General features: G+C 56.7%; 1 protein-coding gene across 3 annotated transcripts in view; it reads right to left on the bottom strand.

Annotated features, from left to right (window-relative positions):
* The window catches only part of ADGRA2 (adhesion G protein-coupled receptor A2), a 103259-nt gene that overhangs the window by 6441 nt on the left and 79020 nt on the right, over nucleotides 1-17798 (bottom strand). For 2 of the 3 annotated variants that reach the window (XM_043536190.1, XM_037886547.2), the window contains exons 3-15: nucleotides 17553-17624; nucleotides 17056-17127; nucleotides 14316-14387; nucleotides 13708-13871; nucleotides 13135-13348; nucleotides 12013-12177; nucleotides 7875-8076; nucleotides 6933-7082; nucleotides 6291-6452; nucleotides 5907-6107; nucleotides 5619-5820; nucleotides 4878-5086; nucleotides 160-287 (exon numbers count right to left, since the gene is read on the bottom strand). In XM_043536190.1, coding sequence (XP_043392125.1) covers nucleotides 160-287; nucleotides 4878-5086; nucleotides 5619-5820; nucleotides 5907-6107; nucleotides 6291-6452; nucleotides 6933-7082; nucleotides 7875-8076; nucleotides 12013-12177; nucleotides 13135-13348; nucleotides 13708-13871; nucleotides 14316-14387; nucleotides 17056-17127; nucleotides 17553-17624 — 2013 coding nt within the window. The remainder of the gene's footprint in view (nucleotides 1-159; nucleotides 288-4877; nucleotides 5087-5618; nucleotides 5821-5906; nucleotides 6108-6290; nucleotides 6453-6932; nucleotides 7083-7874; nucleotides 8077-12012; nucleotides 12178-13134; nucleotides 13349-13707; nucleotides 13872-14315; nucleotides 14388-17055; nucleotides 17128-17552; nucleotides 17625-17798) is intronic. The other variant, XM_043536189.1, reaches the window with a different exon arrangement.

The following is a 17798-nucleotide window of genomic DNA, read 5'->3' on the forward strand; positions in this document are numbered from 1 at the left end:
CATGTCTGAAAAAAACCCAAGCTGATGGACAGGTCCCTCATTCCGCCAAGGGCCAGAGGGTATTGATCAACCTTCCAGCCCCAAACCACTGACGTGCAGCCACCTCTGAGGTGAAAGTGGCAGCTGGTTAACAGAGTACCGCACCATGTCCCCGCTCACCTGTGGTTGATGATGTAAGTGATGATGGTGGTGAACAAGCACAGCAGCAGGAGGGCAGTGCAGGTGTAAAGAACAGGATGCAGAACCTCAGCTGGGCCTGGTGCCTCACTGGGGAAATTGCTGAGTTCCTAGTTACAAAAACAAAATTAGTTTCACATCTATATCTGGCTCCACCCGGACTAGGGGTAAGCTGGCTAAGTCAAGACTGCCATACTAGGGCCACTGGGGATTGCTGCTGCCGTAGCCCACAGCCTGTGCATGAGCGGACAATGACTGTTACTCTCCCGGCCAGCTGGAAGGGGTGGCGGGGGAGCGGCTAACAGGAGTTTGGCAAGGGAGTTTACGGGGGAGTGTGAGCAGGGGCAAGATACACCTACCATTCTTTGCACTTAAAGGTCAAAACACCGCTTGATAAAAACAAAGCACCAACAAGGGAACAAGCTTCAGGAGTAAAAAGAGAATGCAGGCAGAAGTCCAGCAACAGAGTGGGAGGTACCCAGTTTATTGCACTCAATGCAGCATGTCTGATTAGCTGCCCTGTGGGCTGGTGGCGTATGTATGCATTCAGTGCAAGGAGCTCGTGGCCCTCAGAGACCGGGTACAGACTTTGGAGACCAGAGAGGTACATACATGAGACTTTCTGGGACCCAGTAGAATGGTCCCACCCTCAGTCTCTGTGCTGTTGAGGAGGATGAAAGCCTCAAGGAAGGAGAACATCCAACTGGAGCAAAGGGAAACAATCCCGTAGTTGGGACCCTCCTCCCAGATGATGATGATGTGGTATTCTCTCACACTGAGGATACTTCTCTGGGGGAGATAACTCCAGTTATTAGGAAGAGACAGGCATTAGTAATGGGCAGTTTGATCATTAGAAACAGATAGCTGGGTTTGTGATGACCGGGAGAACCGCATGGTGACTTGCCTGCCTGGTGTGAAGATTGCAGATCTCTCGAGACATCTAGACAGACTTATGTGCAGTGCTGGGGATGAGCCGCTGGTCGTGGTACATGTAGGTACCAATGATGTAGGGAAGGACAGGAGAGAGATCCTGGAGGTCAAATGTAGGCTGCTAGGTAAGAGACTGAAGTCCAGGCCCTCCATGGTACCATTCTCTGAAATGCTCGCAGGGCCAATCAGACAGGCAGAACTGCAGGGTCTCAATGCGTAGATGAGGCGATGGTGTCGGGAGGAGGGGTTTAGATTTATTAGGAACTGAGGAAAGGAGGAGCCTATACAGGAAGGATGGGCTCCACCTAAACCAAAACGGAACCAGATTGCTGGTGCTTAAAATTAAAAACGTCGTAGAGCAATTTTTAAACTAAGGGCAGGGGGAAAGCCGACAGGTACGGAGGAGCATGTGGTTTGAACAGAGACATCCCTTAAGGGAGGATCTATAAATGGAGATTCCCTATGTCCTAATGAGGAGGAGAGGATGGAAGATGATAAAATACAGGTAGGATCTGATGAGAAACAGTCAAATTAAAAAAAAAGTCCCATTCAATTACATCATGTAATGGCAGGCAGCTAAAAAGTGACAAGTTTTTAAAATGCTTCTTTACCAGTGCTAGGAGTCTAAATAATAAGATGGGTGAACGTGACTGCCTCTTATTAAATGAGGACATTGATAGAACAGACACTTGGTGGAATGAGGATAATCAACGGGACACAGTAATACCAGGGTACAAAATATATCAGAAGGACAGAACAGGTCGTGTTGGTGGGGGAGGGGCACTATCTGTGAAAGAAAGCGTAGAATCAAATGAAGTAAAAATCTTAAATGAACTAAATTGTACTATAGAATCTCTATGGATAGTAATTCCATGCTTGAAAAATAAGACTATAGCAGTAGGGCTATATTACAGAACACCTGACCAGGATGGTGTTGGTGACTCTGAAATGCTCAGGGAGATTAGAGAGGCTATTAAAATAAAAAACTCAATAATAATAATGGGGGATTTCAACTATCCCCATATTGACTGGGTACATATCACCGCAGGACGGGATGCAGAGATAAAGTTTCTCAGCACCTTAAATGGCTGCTTCTTGGAGCAGCTAGTCCTGGAACCCACCAGAGGAGAGGCAATTCTTGATTTAAGTGGAGCACAGGATCAGGTCCAAGAGGTGACTATAGCTGGACCACTTGGTAAAAGTGACCATAATATAATTAAATTTAACATCCCGGTGGCCAGGAAAACTCCACAGCGGCCCAACACGGTAGCATTTAATTTCAGAAAGGGGAACTACACAAAAGTGAGGAGGCTAGTGAAATTAAAAGGTAAAGCACCAAAAGTAAAATCCCTGCAAGCTGCGTGAAAACTTTTTAAAGGCACCATAATAGAGGCTCAACTTAAAAGTATACCCCAAATTAAAAAACAGTTTTTTTAAAAAAAGCCACCATAATCTCCATTTATAGATCCTCCCTTAAGGGATGCGTCTGTCCAAACCACATGCTCCTCCATACCGTCGGCTTTGGTTAAACACTGTGGGTAAACAACAATGTAAAAGAAGCAGTGAGAGGCAAAAAGGCATCCTTTAAAAAGTGGAAGATAAATCCTAATGAGGAAAATAGAAAAGAGCATAAACTCTGGCAAATGAAGTATAAAAATATAATTAGAAAGACCAAAAAAGAATTTGAGGAACAGCGAGCCAAAGACTCCAAAAGTAATAGCAAAATTTTTTTTAAATACATCAGAAGCAGGAAGCCTGTTAAACAACCAGTGGGGCCACGGGATGATAGAGATGCTAAAGGAGCACTCAAAGATGATAAGGCCATTGTGGAGAAACTAAATGAATTCTTTGCATCGGTCTTCACTGTTGAGGCTGTGAGGGAGATTCCCAAACCTGAGCCATTCTTTTTGGGTGACAGATCTGAGGAACTGTCCCAAATTGAGGTGTCAGAGGTGGTTTTGGAACAAACTGATAAAACTCCAGGACCTGATGGTATTCGCTCAAATGTGAAATTGCAGGACTACTAACTGTCATCTGTAACCTATCATTTAAATCGACTTCTGTGCCAAATGACTGCAGGATAGCTAATGTGATACCAATTTTTAAGAAGGGCTCCAGAGGTGACCCTGGCAACTACAGGCCAGTAAGCCTCACTTCAGTACCAGGCAAACTGGTTGAAATTATCGTAAAGAACAAAATTGTCAGACACATAGATTAACATAATTTGTTGGGAAACAGTCAACATGGTTTTGTAAAGGGAAATCATGCCTCACCAATCTACTAGAATTCTTTGAGGGGGTCAACAAGCATGCGGACAAAGGAGATCCAGGGGATATAGTGTATTTAGATTTTCAGAAAGCCTTTGACAAGGTCCCTCACCAAAGGCTCTTAAGCAAAATAAGCTGCCAAGGGATAAGAGGGAAGGTTCTCTCATGGATTGGTAACTAGTTAAAAGATAGGAAACAAAGGGTAGGAATAAATGGTAAGTTTTCAGAATGGAGAGAGATAAATAGTGGTGTCCCCCAGGTATCTGTACTGGGACCAATCCTATTTAACATATTCATAAATGGTCTGGAAAAAGGGGTAAAGAGTGAGGTGGCAAAATTTGCGGATGATACAAAACTACTCCAGATAGTTAAATCCCAGGCAGACTGCGAAGAGCTACAAAAGGATCTCACAAAACTGGGTGACCGGGCAACAAAATGGCAGATGAAATTTAATGTTGATAAATGCAAAGTGATGCACACTGGAAAACATCATCCCAACTATACATATAAAATGATGGGGTCTAAATTAGCTGTTGCCACTCAAGGAAGAGAACTTAGAGTCATTGTGGAGAGTTCTCTGAAATCATCCACTCAATGTCCCGCAGCAGTCAAAAAAGCAAACAGACTGTTGGGAATCATTAAGAAAGGGATAGATAATAGGACAGAAAAATATCGTATTGCCTCTATAAATCCACGGCACGCCCACATCTTGAATACTGGGTGCAGATGTGTTCGCCCCATCTCAAAAAAGATACCTTGGACTTGGAAAAGGTTCAGAAAAGGATAAGAAAAATGATTAGGGGTATGGAACAGCTTCTGTATGAGGAGAGATTAATAAGACTGGGACTTCTCAGCTTGGAAAAGAGGCGACTAAGGGTGGATATGATAGAGGTCTATAAAATCATGAGTGGTATAGAGAAAGTCAATAAGGAAGCGTTATTTACTCCTTCTCATAATACAAGAACAAGGGGCCACCAAATGAAATTAATAGGTATCAGGTTTAAAACAAACACAAGAAAGTATTTTTTCACACAATGCACTGTCAACCTCTGGAACTCCTTGCCAGAGGGTGTTGTGAAGGCAATACTATAACGGGGTTCAAAAGGGAGATAGATAGATAGATTCATGGAGGACAGTTCCATCAATGGCTATTAGCCAGGATGGGCAGGAATGGTGTCCTTAGCCTCTGTTTCCCAGAAGCTGGGATTGGGTGACAGGGCATGGATCACTTGATGATTACCTGTCTGTTCATTCCCTTTGGGGCACCTGCCATTGGCCACTATCAGAGGACAGGATACTGGGCTAGATGGACCTTTGGTCTGACCCAGTCTGGCCGTTCTTATGAGAGGGGGTAGGACAAATCCAGGGCAAGCATGGTGTGATGCTTTGGAGCCACTGTGTGAAGAGGAGAGAGCAGTTGCCTCCCCCTCCCCCCAAGATAACACCCCTAGTCTACTTCAGGAGGCCAGAGTCTCCCCTCCCTCTCCTGCCCCCCCCCCTTACCATGAGCACTGCGAAGTTGTTCAGGTGCCGGCCGAGCAGGGTGGTGATGTTGGGCTCTTGGTGGGCCAGCTGACAGCCCTCGGCGCTCCAGCCCCCGGAGCCCCCCAGCATCTCGAAGTTCCAGTGGGCAGGCACGGGGTCAGCCCCTTCCCTGAAGTGGCGCAGCGAGACAGTGATGGGCTCGGTGAGGTTACTGACCCCACAGCCATCTGGGGAGGGAAGGGGAGGAGAACGGCTGAGCAGATGCACTGCGTGGGCTCATCCCTCACTTTCTCACTCCACTCCCTGCTGTCCAGGGCCCAGGCAGGGTCAGACCTGGGGTAGTCTGCTCTGCAGCTGCCTCCTGGGCCCTGGCTGAGCAACACCCTACCTGACGCACAAGGGGAGAGTAAAGCAGCAGCAACCAATGTGGAGTGGAAGGCAGGCCCGTGGCCTCTGCATGCTGCCACTGCCGTGCCCCACCAGACCCCCGATGGGCAGGGGGGAGGCCAGCTGCCCATCTGGAAGGAAAGTTTGGCCAGCAGGGGCCCCTACGGCTTCACATCTGGGTCAGAGACAACCCACCACATGGGTCTGCGCTGCTGAGAGCCACACGGCCCTTGGGCCCGGGGGAGGAGGACGTGGGCTCCAGTGACCCGGTGATAGCCTCTCTCGTAGCCCTTGGCGCTGCACCCCCGAGCAGGGCAGGCTGTGCAGAGCCCAGTGCAATGGCCCTGTCCCCCGTGCAGCAGTGCCCCTTACGTGTCCCGGCGTAGATCACGGGGGTGGCCACGCTGCGGTGCTTGCCGTTGTTGGCCAGGCGGGAGGAGTTGCCGGTGCTGCGGAAGAGCTTGCCGTTCCGGAACACCAGGAACTGGACCTTGCAGGCCTGGGGCAGGGAGAGCGGGGCCGAGGCGGAGAACAGGCTGGGGGGCAGCTGGATGGAGGCCAGAGCGATGCTGTTCTGAGGGGACAGGGAGCAACAGGTTAGCAGGTCCCAGACGGCGCAGCTCTCAGGCCCTGCCCCTCCCCATCGCCACCCCCCAGTACCTTGATGTGGAAGTTGGCCAGTGAGATGTTGGGCCGGCCCGTGGTGCACCTGAACTTCAGCTGCTGGTCAGCCAGGGGCTCAGCCTCCTGCTCCGGCAGCGACGGGCGCCCGCCGTCTTGCTTCTGGAAGGCCGTGCAGCTCAGCCCCGTGTAGCTCTCTGGCTTAATCAAGTAGGCCTCGAAGGCGATGTTCCTTGAGTTCTGCCGAGGGTGCAAAGCAGCCAGGGCGTTAGCAGGGCACCCACCACAAGGAGCCTAGCAGCCTTGGAGGCAGAGGCCAGGCCACTCTCACCCAGCGCCCCTCAGAGCTGATCCCCAGCCCCCTGCTATTCCAGCCCTGAGCTCCCTCCAGCCCTGCCCAGCTCCCCAGCCCTGGGGCCCTACCACGGCCACATGCTGCGAGTTGCTGCTGAGCACGTAGCCCGCGATCTTCTCCAGGGAGCGGACGATGCTGGTGCAGGCCTTGTCCTCGATCTGAGCCATCCACAGGATGTGGTCGTCCACCAGCATCATGTTACTTGCCATCTCCACCATGACGTCCGGGAGCTGGAGGGGAGCAGGGGGGTGGTCGTCGTGGGCTCTGACACACCCAGCCCCAGGGATTCAAGGAAGATTCCCCAGGGGCGTTTGGAGCATGGGACGGTCCCTCCACCTCTGTGCCACAGCCTCCCTCTTGGGGTGGTGACGTCAGCCTGTGTCTGGGTGGGTGTGAGGGCCAGCGGGGGCCTGCAGAGAGGCCTAGAAGGGGGCTGGGGGGGAAGGAAATACTCCGCCTGGCTGGAGGACAGTGACTGCTCTGGGCAGGGGCTCACGTGCTGGAGGATGAGAACACCTGAAGCACTCGACCCCCAGGCTGGGCTCTGCTCACAGACACCTTGGCACTGGGACGAGGAGCTGAGCGCTCATGGACAGCACCACGTGGGGGGAGAAGAGGGAGAACTGGGGCAGACGAGGCTGTGTGCGGAAGGGGAGGAGCGTGCAGAGAGGGCTCGTGACAGGGAGCTGGGGCAAGGGAAAAAGCCCTACCTGCTTGATCTGGTCCACGTAGCCAATGAACTTCTCGATCATCTGGGCCACATAGATGACGTCCATCATGTCGGAGAAGTTGGCAGCCTCAGCTGTGTACACGCGCAGCTGGTGCGCCAGCGTCAGGGCATTGGAGGCATTGATGGGCATCTGCAGAGGCAACGGGGGAGTCACCAGCTGGGTCAATACCCCCCTCCTGCTAGCCCAGCTCAACAGTGCCAGGGAGCTGGGGCAGGGACTGCCTCAGAGATGCCCTGATCTACAGAAGGGTCACTGAACGGCACGCAGGGCTACAGCTGCAGCCTGCAACTGGCACAGCTGTACCATGGCCACACTCGCCTGGAAACATGACGGGCAGACAGATGGACAGACAGGCAAACGCATACTGCAGACAGACAGAGGGATGCAGGCTGCAGACAGACAGACAGACAGAGGGATGCAGGCTGCAGACAGACAGACAGGCTGGCAAGTAGACAGATGCACACTGAAGATACCTAGAGAGACGGGAAGGCAAAACACATACCGCAGACAGACAGGCAGAGGGATGCAGGCTGCAAATGAATGGACAGACAGGCTGGCAGGCAGGCAGATGCACACTGCAGATGGACAGAGAAGCAAGCAGAGGGATGAACGCTGCAGACGGACAGACAGAGATGCAGACAGGCAGGCAAGCAGAGGGATGCAGGCTGCAGATGGACAGGTAGGCTGGCAGGCAGACAGATGCACACTGCAGATGGCTAGAGAGAAAGGCAGACAAAACGCATACTGCAGACAGACAGGCAGAGGGATGCAGGTTGCAAATGGACAGAGAAATGCACACTGTAGATGGAAAGAGAAGCAAGCAGAAGGATGAACGCTGCAAATGCATACTGCAGACAGCCAGGCCAGATGGGCGCAGAGGAAACCTTTTCCTTCCCTTCATCTCAGCCAGGCCCCACTCACCAGCACAAAGGTGTAGAGCACGCGGGTGATGTCGTTGGTGTACAGGCAGTGCGAGTAGTCGCCCTCCTCCCAGCGCCCCATGCGGTCGCAGCCCCGCGACGCCTGCTTCTCCGCCACGGGGCCGCCGTTCATGGCCAGCGAGGTGAAGGGGTACTGCAGGCAGGACTGGTAGGCAGTGATGCCGGCCAAGGTGCGGGGCCACCTAGATGAAAAGGGGAGACACGCGGTGAGAATGTGCCCGGCCTGCACGGCCACTCTGGGGCCCCGGGCAGGCCCCCAGACACCATCGCCCTCTCCCCACAGCATCTTCCATTCTCTCCCCTGCTGCCCTTGCGTTTGGAAGGATCCCCACGCCCAAATCGTCCCCTTTCAGTCCCTCCTGGACACCCTTCGCCACAGAGCTGGCAGGTCCCTGCACCAGGGACTGGTCCGGCTGCTGTCCCGCTAACACCTCCCCACCCCGGTTTGTGCGTTAATTCACCCCGCGCAGGCTGCCCAAATCCTGGGTTGGGAGCTGGGGCAGTCTCTGTTCTCGGGGTGCCTAGCACTACGGGGCCTTGATCCCCAGCCCTGGTCAGCAGGCCCTACAATAATAATAAAGGGTAACCGAGGAGCCTTGGACCCTGTGCTATGCGCTTCGGAGCACCATAAAGAATGACATTGAAAATAACAACAGCTGCAGCACCTGCCTCCTCCAAGCACCTTCTGCTCCGGCCTTCCAGGCTGCCCTGACAGGAGAAGGGACTTGCCCAAAGGCCAGGGGCAATGCCAGCAAGGGAACCCAGAGCCCTGACTCCCAGCCCGCTCCGTCTGTCAGTCCCAGGCCCGCAGCACTCACCACTAGGCATGTATGGAAGCAGGTTAAATCTAAGCAGGCAGGTGGATCCTGCAGGGAGGGGTTCGCTGAGTGGGAAACTGCTTGGCTGAGCTATTTTCCCAACAGGGGACACAGAAATGGGGGATTTTCGCTGCATTCTCTAGCGTGCATGTCCCTAGGCTGGCCAGCCTCTTGGGACTACGGAAGGGACGAGAGCCTTAGCCAAGAAGGTGCTGCCCTGCCCCAGCAACCAGCCCCGCTGCGGTCCCTGGATGTTATTACTGGGCCACAGAGGCTCCCCTCCCACCTCAGGGTGTCCTACTGAGCATGTGGGCAGGGGCAGCATGGCCTCCTGCTGCCCAGATTATCCCCTCTTGAGACTGACAGAAGGGTCCAGACCCCAGGGCTCGCAGCATGACACCTTCCCCCAGCCCAGAGCTACACGGACCATTGGAGCCCAGACAGAAAGAGGGGGGACAGGTGGGTGGGGGACAGGCAGCCGGGAGCTGGGGGGCCACAGGCAGGCAGGAGCTGGTGGGGGAGGGCCAGAGGCAGGCCGATTTCCATTTCCTGAATGACAAAAGGCAAACAGTGCCTAGCCCTCCTGCAGCGCACTGAGTCAGCACCATGGCTGGGCTAGGCTGTAATTAGCCCCGCTCCCCTGCCGCGGCCCTGGGAACCCACCACCAGCCTCAAGGGAGCACGAGACCGGGAAAACTATGACAGTGGGGGAGAAATGCAAACCGGCTGTGCAGAGCTGGGTGCACGGAGCCTGCCTGGGGCTCTCCCAGCACACAGCAGGGCTGCTGGCAGGCTCCCAGTGGAATGGTCCCTCCCCTGGGGCACTCAGGGCCCCTCCAGGGATGGGCTGACAGCAGAGGCTCGGCAGCTGCTGGGAGCGGCACAGGCTCGATGCCGGAGGTGGGTTAGTAAGGGTGGAAGGGGCCAGCCGAGAACCCGGAGGACTGGCAACCCTGTCATCATCTAGCCCCTCTGCTGGGAACTGGACAGACCGCCCCCAGACTCAGCTCGCCGATGGCCAAAACCAGCCAGCGAGCACCCCGTCTGGTACGTTAAGAAGCACCATCTCCTCGGGGCTCTGCTGGGTCAACTGCCCACGAACCAGGCGGGTGCAGACAGCAAGGAAGCTCTGCTGGCATGGAGCGGGGGAGCAGGCATGCGTCCGTGCATGGGGGGGGAACACGTCCATGGTGTGCACTGGGGGGATCCCGAGGGGGATCAGGGAAAAGCTTTCCAGCTGCATGCAGGGCATGACAACGAGAAAGACTTCAGATGATCCACAGAGCAGCTGAGATTTTTATGGGGTAATTTATTTCCCTCCCTGGAAATCTCGGCTCGGCCCAGCTGTTTCAACATCTCATTTCTGAGCCACTCCCTGCTCACCCGCTACCACCACAACTGGATTATGGGAGGGGGGCCCATGGAGGTCACATGCCTTCCCCCAGTCCCACCATGAGACCCAATGGCTGGAACGAAGCTGATCAGGCAATCGGCTAGAAGGCAGCCGATAAGAGGGCTGCAGTTTACTGAGTCAAAGGGCTCGTCTGCATGGGGAGATTGACTAGAACAGCTGTTCTGGCATGGACATGCTCTCCCTGACTAGGAGGGCCCACCTGGGGGCTAGTCCCGAAGAGTTGTTGGGCATTAAATTCACACCATAGCTTATTCTGGAATCAATCCCCCGGGTAGGGCTGATCCTGGCTAGAGCTGGCAGCACGGATGGGGTGGGCTGCTTTGCCTGAGCCCTTCGTGCCCCAGTGCCCAAAACCACCCTGCCCGTGTCCCTCTGCCCTCAGCAGGATGGACCCCAGATGCCTAGCAGCTCTCTCACATCCTGGTAATGCAACTGGACCCCTGAATCCTCCCTACCCCTTGGCAGCCTGCTGCCCTTGTACCCCCTGTATGCCCCCATGGGCACCAGCCACCTCTGCATCCCTGTGAACCCTCTGGCAGCCCATATCCCCCTCCTTGCAGTCCCAGGACCCCGCACTGCAGCCCATTTCACTCTCAGGCCCCAAGCCACCCCTGTATCCCCCCCATGTGCCTCTCCCCCAAGCCTGCCTATATCCCCCAGGTCTCCAGTTGCCCTGTACCCCACTGTATCACTCCCTGGCAGCCTTCATCCCCCTATACCCTCCCACCCCACCCCCAGCAGCCCCGTCCCCCAGACTGCTGGCCACCTCTGTATCCCCCCCAACCCACGGCAGCAAGTAAACCCCCCGAGACCCTCTGTGCCCGAGGCCTGCAGGGGAGTTCCCGCGGCAGAATGCCAATTTCCCCAGCTATCCAATTCCATACCCAGCGCGGAGCGGAGGGGGCGGGGCGTGCGTGGGGTCCTGCTAATCTAAGCCATATTTACTGTACCAGTAATTTATATTCCATGAAGGCCCCGCCGAGGTTACAGTGGGCTCCCAAAGCCTTTCGTCTCTTGCCAGAGAAATTCCAACACCTCTGCTTCTGGAGCCCGTCTGCGCTGCCAGCACGGGAAGCCTTTCAAAGAAGCCTCCCTATCAATGGCTGCCTAATCACTGCCAGACGCCGGGTCACCTGCGGGACCGAGCCTTCAGCACCCCCCTGCGCCTGCAGCCTGAGGAGTGGGGGAGCCAGCGGAAAAGCCCGGACACCCCCACGCCCGCTGCGCTGCCTCCTCGCCCCCCCGCCTCCCACAGGGCGGCGTTTGCAGCGTTATTCACACGGTCTGTCTGGAGTTAGAGGCGCTGGGGGACTCTGCAAACAGACACCAGCTATCAACCCGGAGGGCAGGACTGGTGCCGCTGGGCCCCTGCTGAGCCCCGCAGGGGGCAGGGAGGGATCTCCAGCCACACCCCACCCCATAGTGCAGTTTTCCACCCCTCTCAGAAGCAGGAGGTGTTGGAAGCTGGGCTGGAGGGACCTGGGGACTGGGCTCGTAGGGCAAACTGTGGACGCTACCCCCTTTTCCCGCATGCCCGCCAACCCTCCCAGTCAGCCCAACTCTTCATCCTGATGGAGGAAGGCGGAGGGAACTCCCCTGATGCCCCCAGGGTTATGGGGGCAGCTGGCGAAAGGGACCCCTCCACACTGCAACTGGCCCAGCAACCCGGTACCCACAGCAGCCCCACAGGGAAACCCAGTGCCCCTTGTGCCAGCAACACGGAGCCCTGCTGGGGGCGCTCACCACACACCGATTGCAGCAGGAAACGTGAAGAGGCCGCTCCCACCCCAGGCCCTTTCCCCCATGGGTAACTGAGTGGGCACGGGGCAGTGACCGGGAGGAGCTGCTGGAGCGCGGGCGTCGGGGTATAGAGCCCCAGTTCTGACCTGAAGTCCCCACGGTTGTTGGTGACCCTCTCGGCTGGGCAGTATGAGGCCGATGTCTCCAGCACCACAATCTCCACCTTCTTGCTGACGTTGCCCTGGGAGGTGGAGACGGCGCATTCCCACTCGCCGTTGGCAGAGACGTGGATGTTGGAGAGGATGAGCTCACTGGGGGGTAGGAGGGAGGGAAGACGACAAGGCAAACGCTCACATCTGAGAAGCCAGGAGGGCAGCAGTGCTCACTGACAGGCCTGGCACTGCCCTAGGCCCCATGGAGAGACAGGCAGAGGCGTGTCTGCATCCATACTCACGGCTAACCCATTGGCGAGACATCTCCCCAGGGCTAACCCACTGCTTTTCTGCAGCCCCTTTCCCTTGCAGGTGGGGGCCCAAACCAAGGCCCAGGGATCATTTCAAATGCCACCACAAGGCAGCCACCTCTGGGCAGGAGATGGCAGCTGGCAAGAAAACATGGATGTTGGAGAGGATGAGCTCACTGGGGGGTAGGAGGGAGGGAAGACGACAAGGCAAACGCTCACATCTGAGAAGCCAGGAGGGCAGCAGTGCTCACTGACAGGCCTGGCACTGCCCTAGGCCCCATGGAGAGACAGGCAGAGGCGTGTCTGCATCCATACTCACGGCTAACCCATTGGCGAGACATCTCCCCAGGGCTAACCCACTGCTTTTCTGCAGCCCCTTTCCCTTGCAGGTGGGGGCCCAAACCAAGGCCCAGGGATCATTTCAAATGCCACCACAAGGCAGCCACCTCTGGGCAGGAGATGGCAGCTGGCAAGAAAACATGGTCATTTGGCACTTACATAAAGAGCTGGGATTTATAAAGGAACCTAGGGGAACTAGGTACCCAGATCCCAGCCCCCACCCCAGGTGAAGCAGAGCGTCATGCACCCAGGTGAGGCTTAGTCAGGAATCCCAGCTTTCGCGGGCTCGGTTTCAGCAGGAGCTGTCAAGGTCCAGAGCGATCCCTGGCCAGGGCTGAGCTGAGCCTTCGGGAACCCGGCCCCTGCCCAGAGCAGCTTGGCACACGGGCTGCACTGCGGAGCATCCTTCCCCAGTGCCTACAACTCGCTGCCCAGCACCCCGGGCAGGATGGAGCCTGCTCCGTACCTGGTGATGAAGGTGCAGTCGTGGATGAGGCTCTCCTCCAGGATGATGCCAGTCTGCTCGTCCCCCTCCACCAGCACCCGGTTGTGGTACCACCGGATGCGGGTGCTGCTGTCCAGATAGGTGGCCGTGCACTGGAAGGGCAAGCGGTCGCCCTGGAACACCACCTGGCGCAGCGAAGGGATCAGGTGGTGGGTGTGCAGCTCCGGAGTGCCCACTGCAGGAAAGGGCCGAGATACCTGGGTGAGCCACCTCATCCCCCGGTGGGGCGGGGAGCCCCCTCCGGCTGTGCCCGGTCCCCTGGGTCGCTCATGACCGGAGGCCCCTGTGGGTCATGATCCACAGGCAGGGGGTGGTCTCGGTCCCATCCCCAGCCAGACTGGTGTCCACGCCACAGAAACCACCAGCCCGGCTGGCACTAGCTGGCTCCCTACTGGGCCCACAGTAAGCCGAGGGAGTTGTCCAGGGCCTTGGCAGTCGGAGGCCTGATGGACGGCTTAGGGGCTGGCCCTCAGACACTCAGCGCTGCCCACCCTCTGCCCCCTGCGAGCAGTGCTCAAGGCCAGGCTGCCTCACCACACTGCAGCTGGCTCTCCTGGATGCTCCTCAGCGGCTTGGCATGCAGGGGGCTGGGGTATATGCACAGCGTCTTGTCGGAGATCTGAGCCGAGCAGTTCCTGGACCAGGGCAGCGTCCAGCGCAGGCTGCAGTCGCACGTCAGGTACTCGGTGGCAAAGTCACTGGAAGAGGCAAAGCAAAAGGACTGGAGTCAGGGATGGCCGAGGCCCCACAGAGATGGGGGTTGGCAGAATGAGCCCAGCTGCTGCCAGGACCACCCCCCACATGCTTCAGGGGTTGGGGAGTGCTGGGCACAAGGGTCTGGGCTGGGACAGGTAACAGCTCGAGGCCTGTCCACCCCACGCTCACTGCAGGAGGCCAGAGTGGCACAGGAGCGGCACACAGAGGGTGTACCCGTCGCGGCAGGACATGGGCAGCTGCGCATACTGCTGTCCCCGTGCCAGTCTGCACACACGTGTGTGAGCACACCACATCCTCAGGGCACCGGGCGTGAGCGCACATCTCTCACGCAGCTCCCTGCTGGCCAGGGCGATTCTCCTAGCACGGAGGCAGGGTGGGTGAGGGGGGCCGTGCGACGCACCCTTTCCTCTCAGCGAAATACTCACACGACTTTCAGAGAAGGCAGCTCGTCAAAGACGCCAGGCTGGAGGCTGGAGAAAATATTCCCTGACATGTTCCTGTGGGAGGAGACAAGAACCGGGCTGGAGGTGGCAGAGGTTTGGCGGATGCACTCTGACCTGCTGGGCAAACGCACCAAGCCAAGTCCCAGGGCAAACATCTCTTGGCGCAGAGCCAGGGGAGGAAATGGGCATTTCCAGACACTGCAGAACCTGCTCTCCCAACGCTTCTGCCTCGGGCCCCCCTGGGGCGGGAAAGCTCCTGGCTCCAGGGAGCAGGTGACAGCTTTCGCCTCATCTGCTAAGATTGCTGAACTGGGACCTTAGAGAGAGGGGGACGGGGAGCTCTGTGCTCATATAGCACGTGGCCCATTGCGGGGCTACCAGACACAAGTAACAATAAACACCCTGCGTTCCATAGAGCCAGAAGGACTCCACAGATCATCTCCTGTGTATCTCAGGCCAAAGAATTCGCCCCAGCTCACCCTGTATGGAGCCCATTCAGCCTCACCTCACAACTCCCTCTGTGAGGGGGCGACCACCATTACCCCATGTTACAGATGGGAAACTGAGGCACAGAGCAGGGACAGAGTCTGTGGCAGGCCCAGAAATAGAACCCAAGGGCCTATCTCGCCACAAGTGTTCTGGGGGCCCGATGACACGCAGGAAGTGCTGAGTATCTGCCCTCTGAAAATCAGGGCCCTTTAGGTCTCGATTTTGGGGGCCCAAAACCACTAGTCACTTTGGAAAATGTAAGGCCAGAAGTCTTGATGCCCAGTCCCCAGCTCTAGTGACAAGGCAACACTTTCCCCAAGTGCTGGGACGAGAACCCAGGAGTCTTGGGGCTCACTTACTCCCTCTCGCTTTACGAACTCTCTCCACACCCTCACATCACGGATTATACAGAGATATACACTGAAAACTCAGGGCAAAAGTTTGCTTTTTGCTTTAATCCAATTCCCCCCAGAATCTCTCCAGCCATTTCAGCCCCTCTCAGCTTTTGTTCTCTGGCTTAGCCCCCCTCCCCCCCCCCCCCCCCCCCCTCCCCTGGCCTGGTTTTATGGAGAAAAGCGAAAACAAGAGGCCCGGCCCCGCTTGCCACTATGTCTTGGGGTTTTAAAGCTCACTTTGATCAAGAATGCACACAATCGCCAAGCAGCACTTAATGAGCTCCCCACACAGGTGGGGACAGAGGAGCCCACACGACAGGCTGAGCAGCAAGGGCCTTTAATGAGCTCCGTGCTGAGCGCTACCTTCGCCTGGCAGACAGACCATTCAGCCATCGTCACACACAATCTCCAGCAGAAGCTGCTCTGAAGTGTCTGCCCCCAGGAGCTAAGTCACGCTGTGCTTGCGACCCACAGAGAAATGGAGCCACTGGGCAGTCAGCCAGCTGGGCAGGCTGAGGGGGAGGCTGGGAGCAGCCCGTGGGGTCTGGCTGAGGAGCGGGGTCTCTCCTCCTTTCTTCCCCACAATCCAGACTCCCGCCCATGTGTCTAATCCAAGAGGCTGAAGATCAGAGACGACAGCACCCTGGGTGGGCGTGTGTCCCTGTGACCCCCTTGATGCCATCTGGCAGAGGGCATAGAGGGTGCACAGAGTTTTATAGGGATCCCCGGGTCAGTTAGACTCACAATAATTCACTGAAGGGGGCATGTGAGGTCTCTAGAGAGAGCCAGTAACACACTGGCCACCACAGCCCTGGCAAAAGGATAAGGGGACGCTAACAGTTACGGAGTTACGGACCTGTCCTGGAAATGACGTTCGTAAGGTCTGTGAGTTAAAGCAGGGCACCGGAGGTGACAGCTGTTCCTTCCTAACAAGCAGGAGGTGCTTATCTGTCAGATGCAAATCGAGCACAGTATACTTCCCAATGGACCCCTCTCTGCCTCCTGAGCCACCAGCTAATCGCAATTCAGAAACCAATGGGAGCTCGCACACTCTACAGGGAGGACCCTTGGGAGGGCGTCCGATTCCTGAACAAAGATCAAAGGGTTGTTTTGATCTCTCTGGGGTTGCACAGGGACACCCTGGTAGTGTCACCCAGGAAGTAAGCAGTGGGCTTGCTTCACAAACAGAAGATCCTAGCCAAGTCTGGCTGTTACACGCTGGAAGGATGTTGAGTGAGCGTTTCCTCTTCTGGCATAACAACATCCTATCAGTTAAGTTTAGGCTCTCGCAGGCATGTCTTGAGTCTAGTGTATATGTAACCCTTTGTTTCCAACATCTCGGCTTGCTATCACTGGCATCTCTGCTCCTCGTTAAATAAACTTGTACTGGCTCCTTCTGTAAACAAATCTAAGTGCTGAGTGTGAAGCAGAGCTGTAGTCTCTGGGGTGTAACTGATAAGGTGGGAACAGCAGGGCTGGTAATTTGGTGAGTGCCCAGTGGAACAGGGGCTGGACACGGCTGGGGGACGATCAGGGGACTTGGGCGCTGGAGCGTGTCTATTGCTAAGCTCTGGCTGGTGGAGGCTTGGCTGTCCCATGCTAAGGGCAGGTGGTGGCGAGATGGGGTGGCAGGAGAGGCTAGGCTTTGCTCCATCCCTTGCTAGCAGAGAGGAGGGAGTAGGGTCCTGCTGCCAGGTGGGAAGGGGAACGAGGGCGAGAGCGGCAGAGCAAGTGTGGGGGTCCTGCTCCGCAACAGCCGAACAGCCCTGGCCAGCGCTGTGCCTGTGGGCAGGTGTCCTCCAGGGAGCCCCTCCCACGGGCCCCTCCCGGGTACTTACAGCCGGAGGAGGTTGGCGAGTCCCTGGAAGACGCTGGCGCTGAGGCAGCCGATGCGGTTGTTGGAGAGGTCTCTGGAAACAAGCAGAGGGGACGTAAGAGCGGTGTGAGCGCTGGAAGACAGCCCCGCACTGGGGCAGTGCCGGCGGTGCCTTGCTGGGGGGAGCCTCTGGTGCTGCAGGGAGCAGTGCTGGCGAAATGAACCGACTGGCAGGATTCAGGCACTGCTGCGAGCGGGGCAGCAGCGGCTCGGAGTGCGCCTAGCCCTGCTGGAGGAGCTCAGCACCTGCCCGGTGTGTGGGGCAAAGCCGCAGGACAGGTAGCTCCCGGAGTCAGGCTGTTTCAAAGCCCAGGGTGGGGGCACCAAGAGGGGACCCTGCGTGGATGGGGTCTGGTCTGTGCATTGGCCCCCGCCCACGAGCCAGCGCTGCTGCGGACGGAGGGGCGCGGCAGGCTCGACTCTCCCAGAATAGCGAACAAGGGGCCCGGGGCCACTTACAGGCGCTTCAGCTCCGAGAGGCCCAGGAATGCGCCGGGCTGGATCGTGCTGATCAAGTTGTTCTTGAGGTCCCTGGAGAAAGAGAGAGAGAAAATAAATAGAAAGGAAGCCAGTGGCCGGCAGGAGGCTCCGTATCCTGGTGGGAGGCAGAGCAGCCTAGAACAGTGCTCCCGGCAGATCACTCCCCACACGTGGTGTCGACCCAGCTCAGGGGAGCCCAGACTGGGTGCAAACAGCCCTGGAAGG

The sequence above is a fragment of the Chelonia mydas genome, chromosome 26 (assembly GCF_015237465.2).
Source record: "Chelonia mydas isolate rCheMyd1 chromosome 26, rCheMyd1.pri.v2, whole genome shotgun sequence".
NCBI lineage: Eukaryota > Metazoa > Chordata > Testudines > Cheloniidae > Chelonia > Chelonia mydas.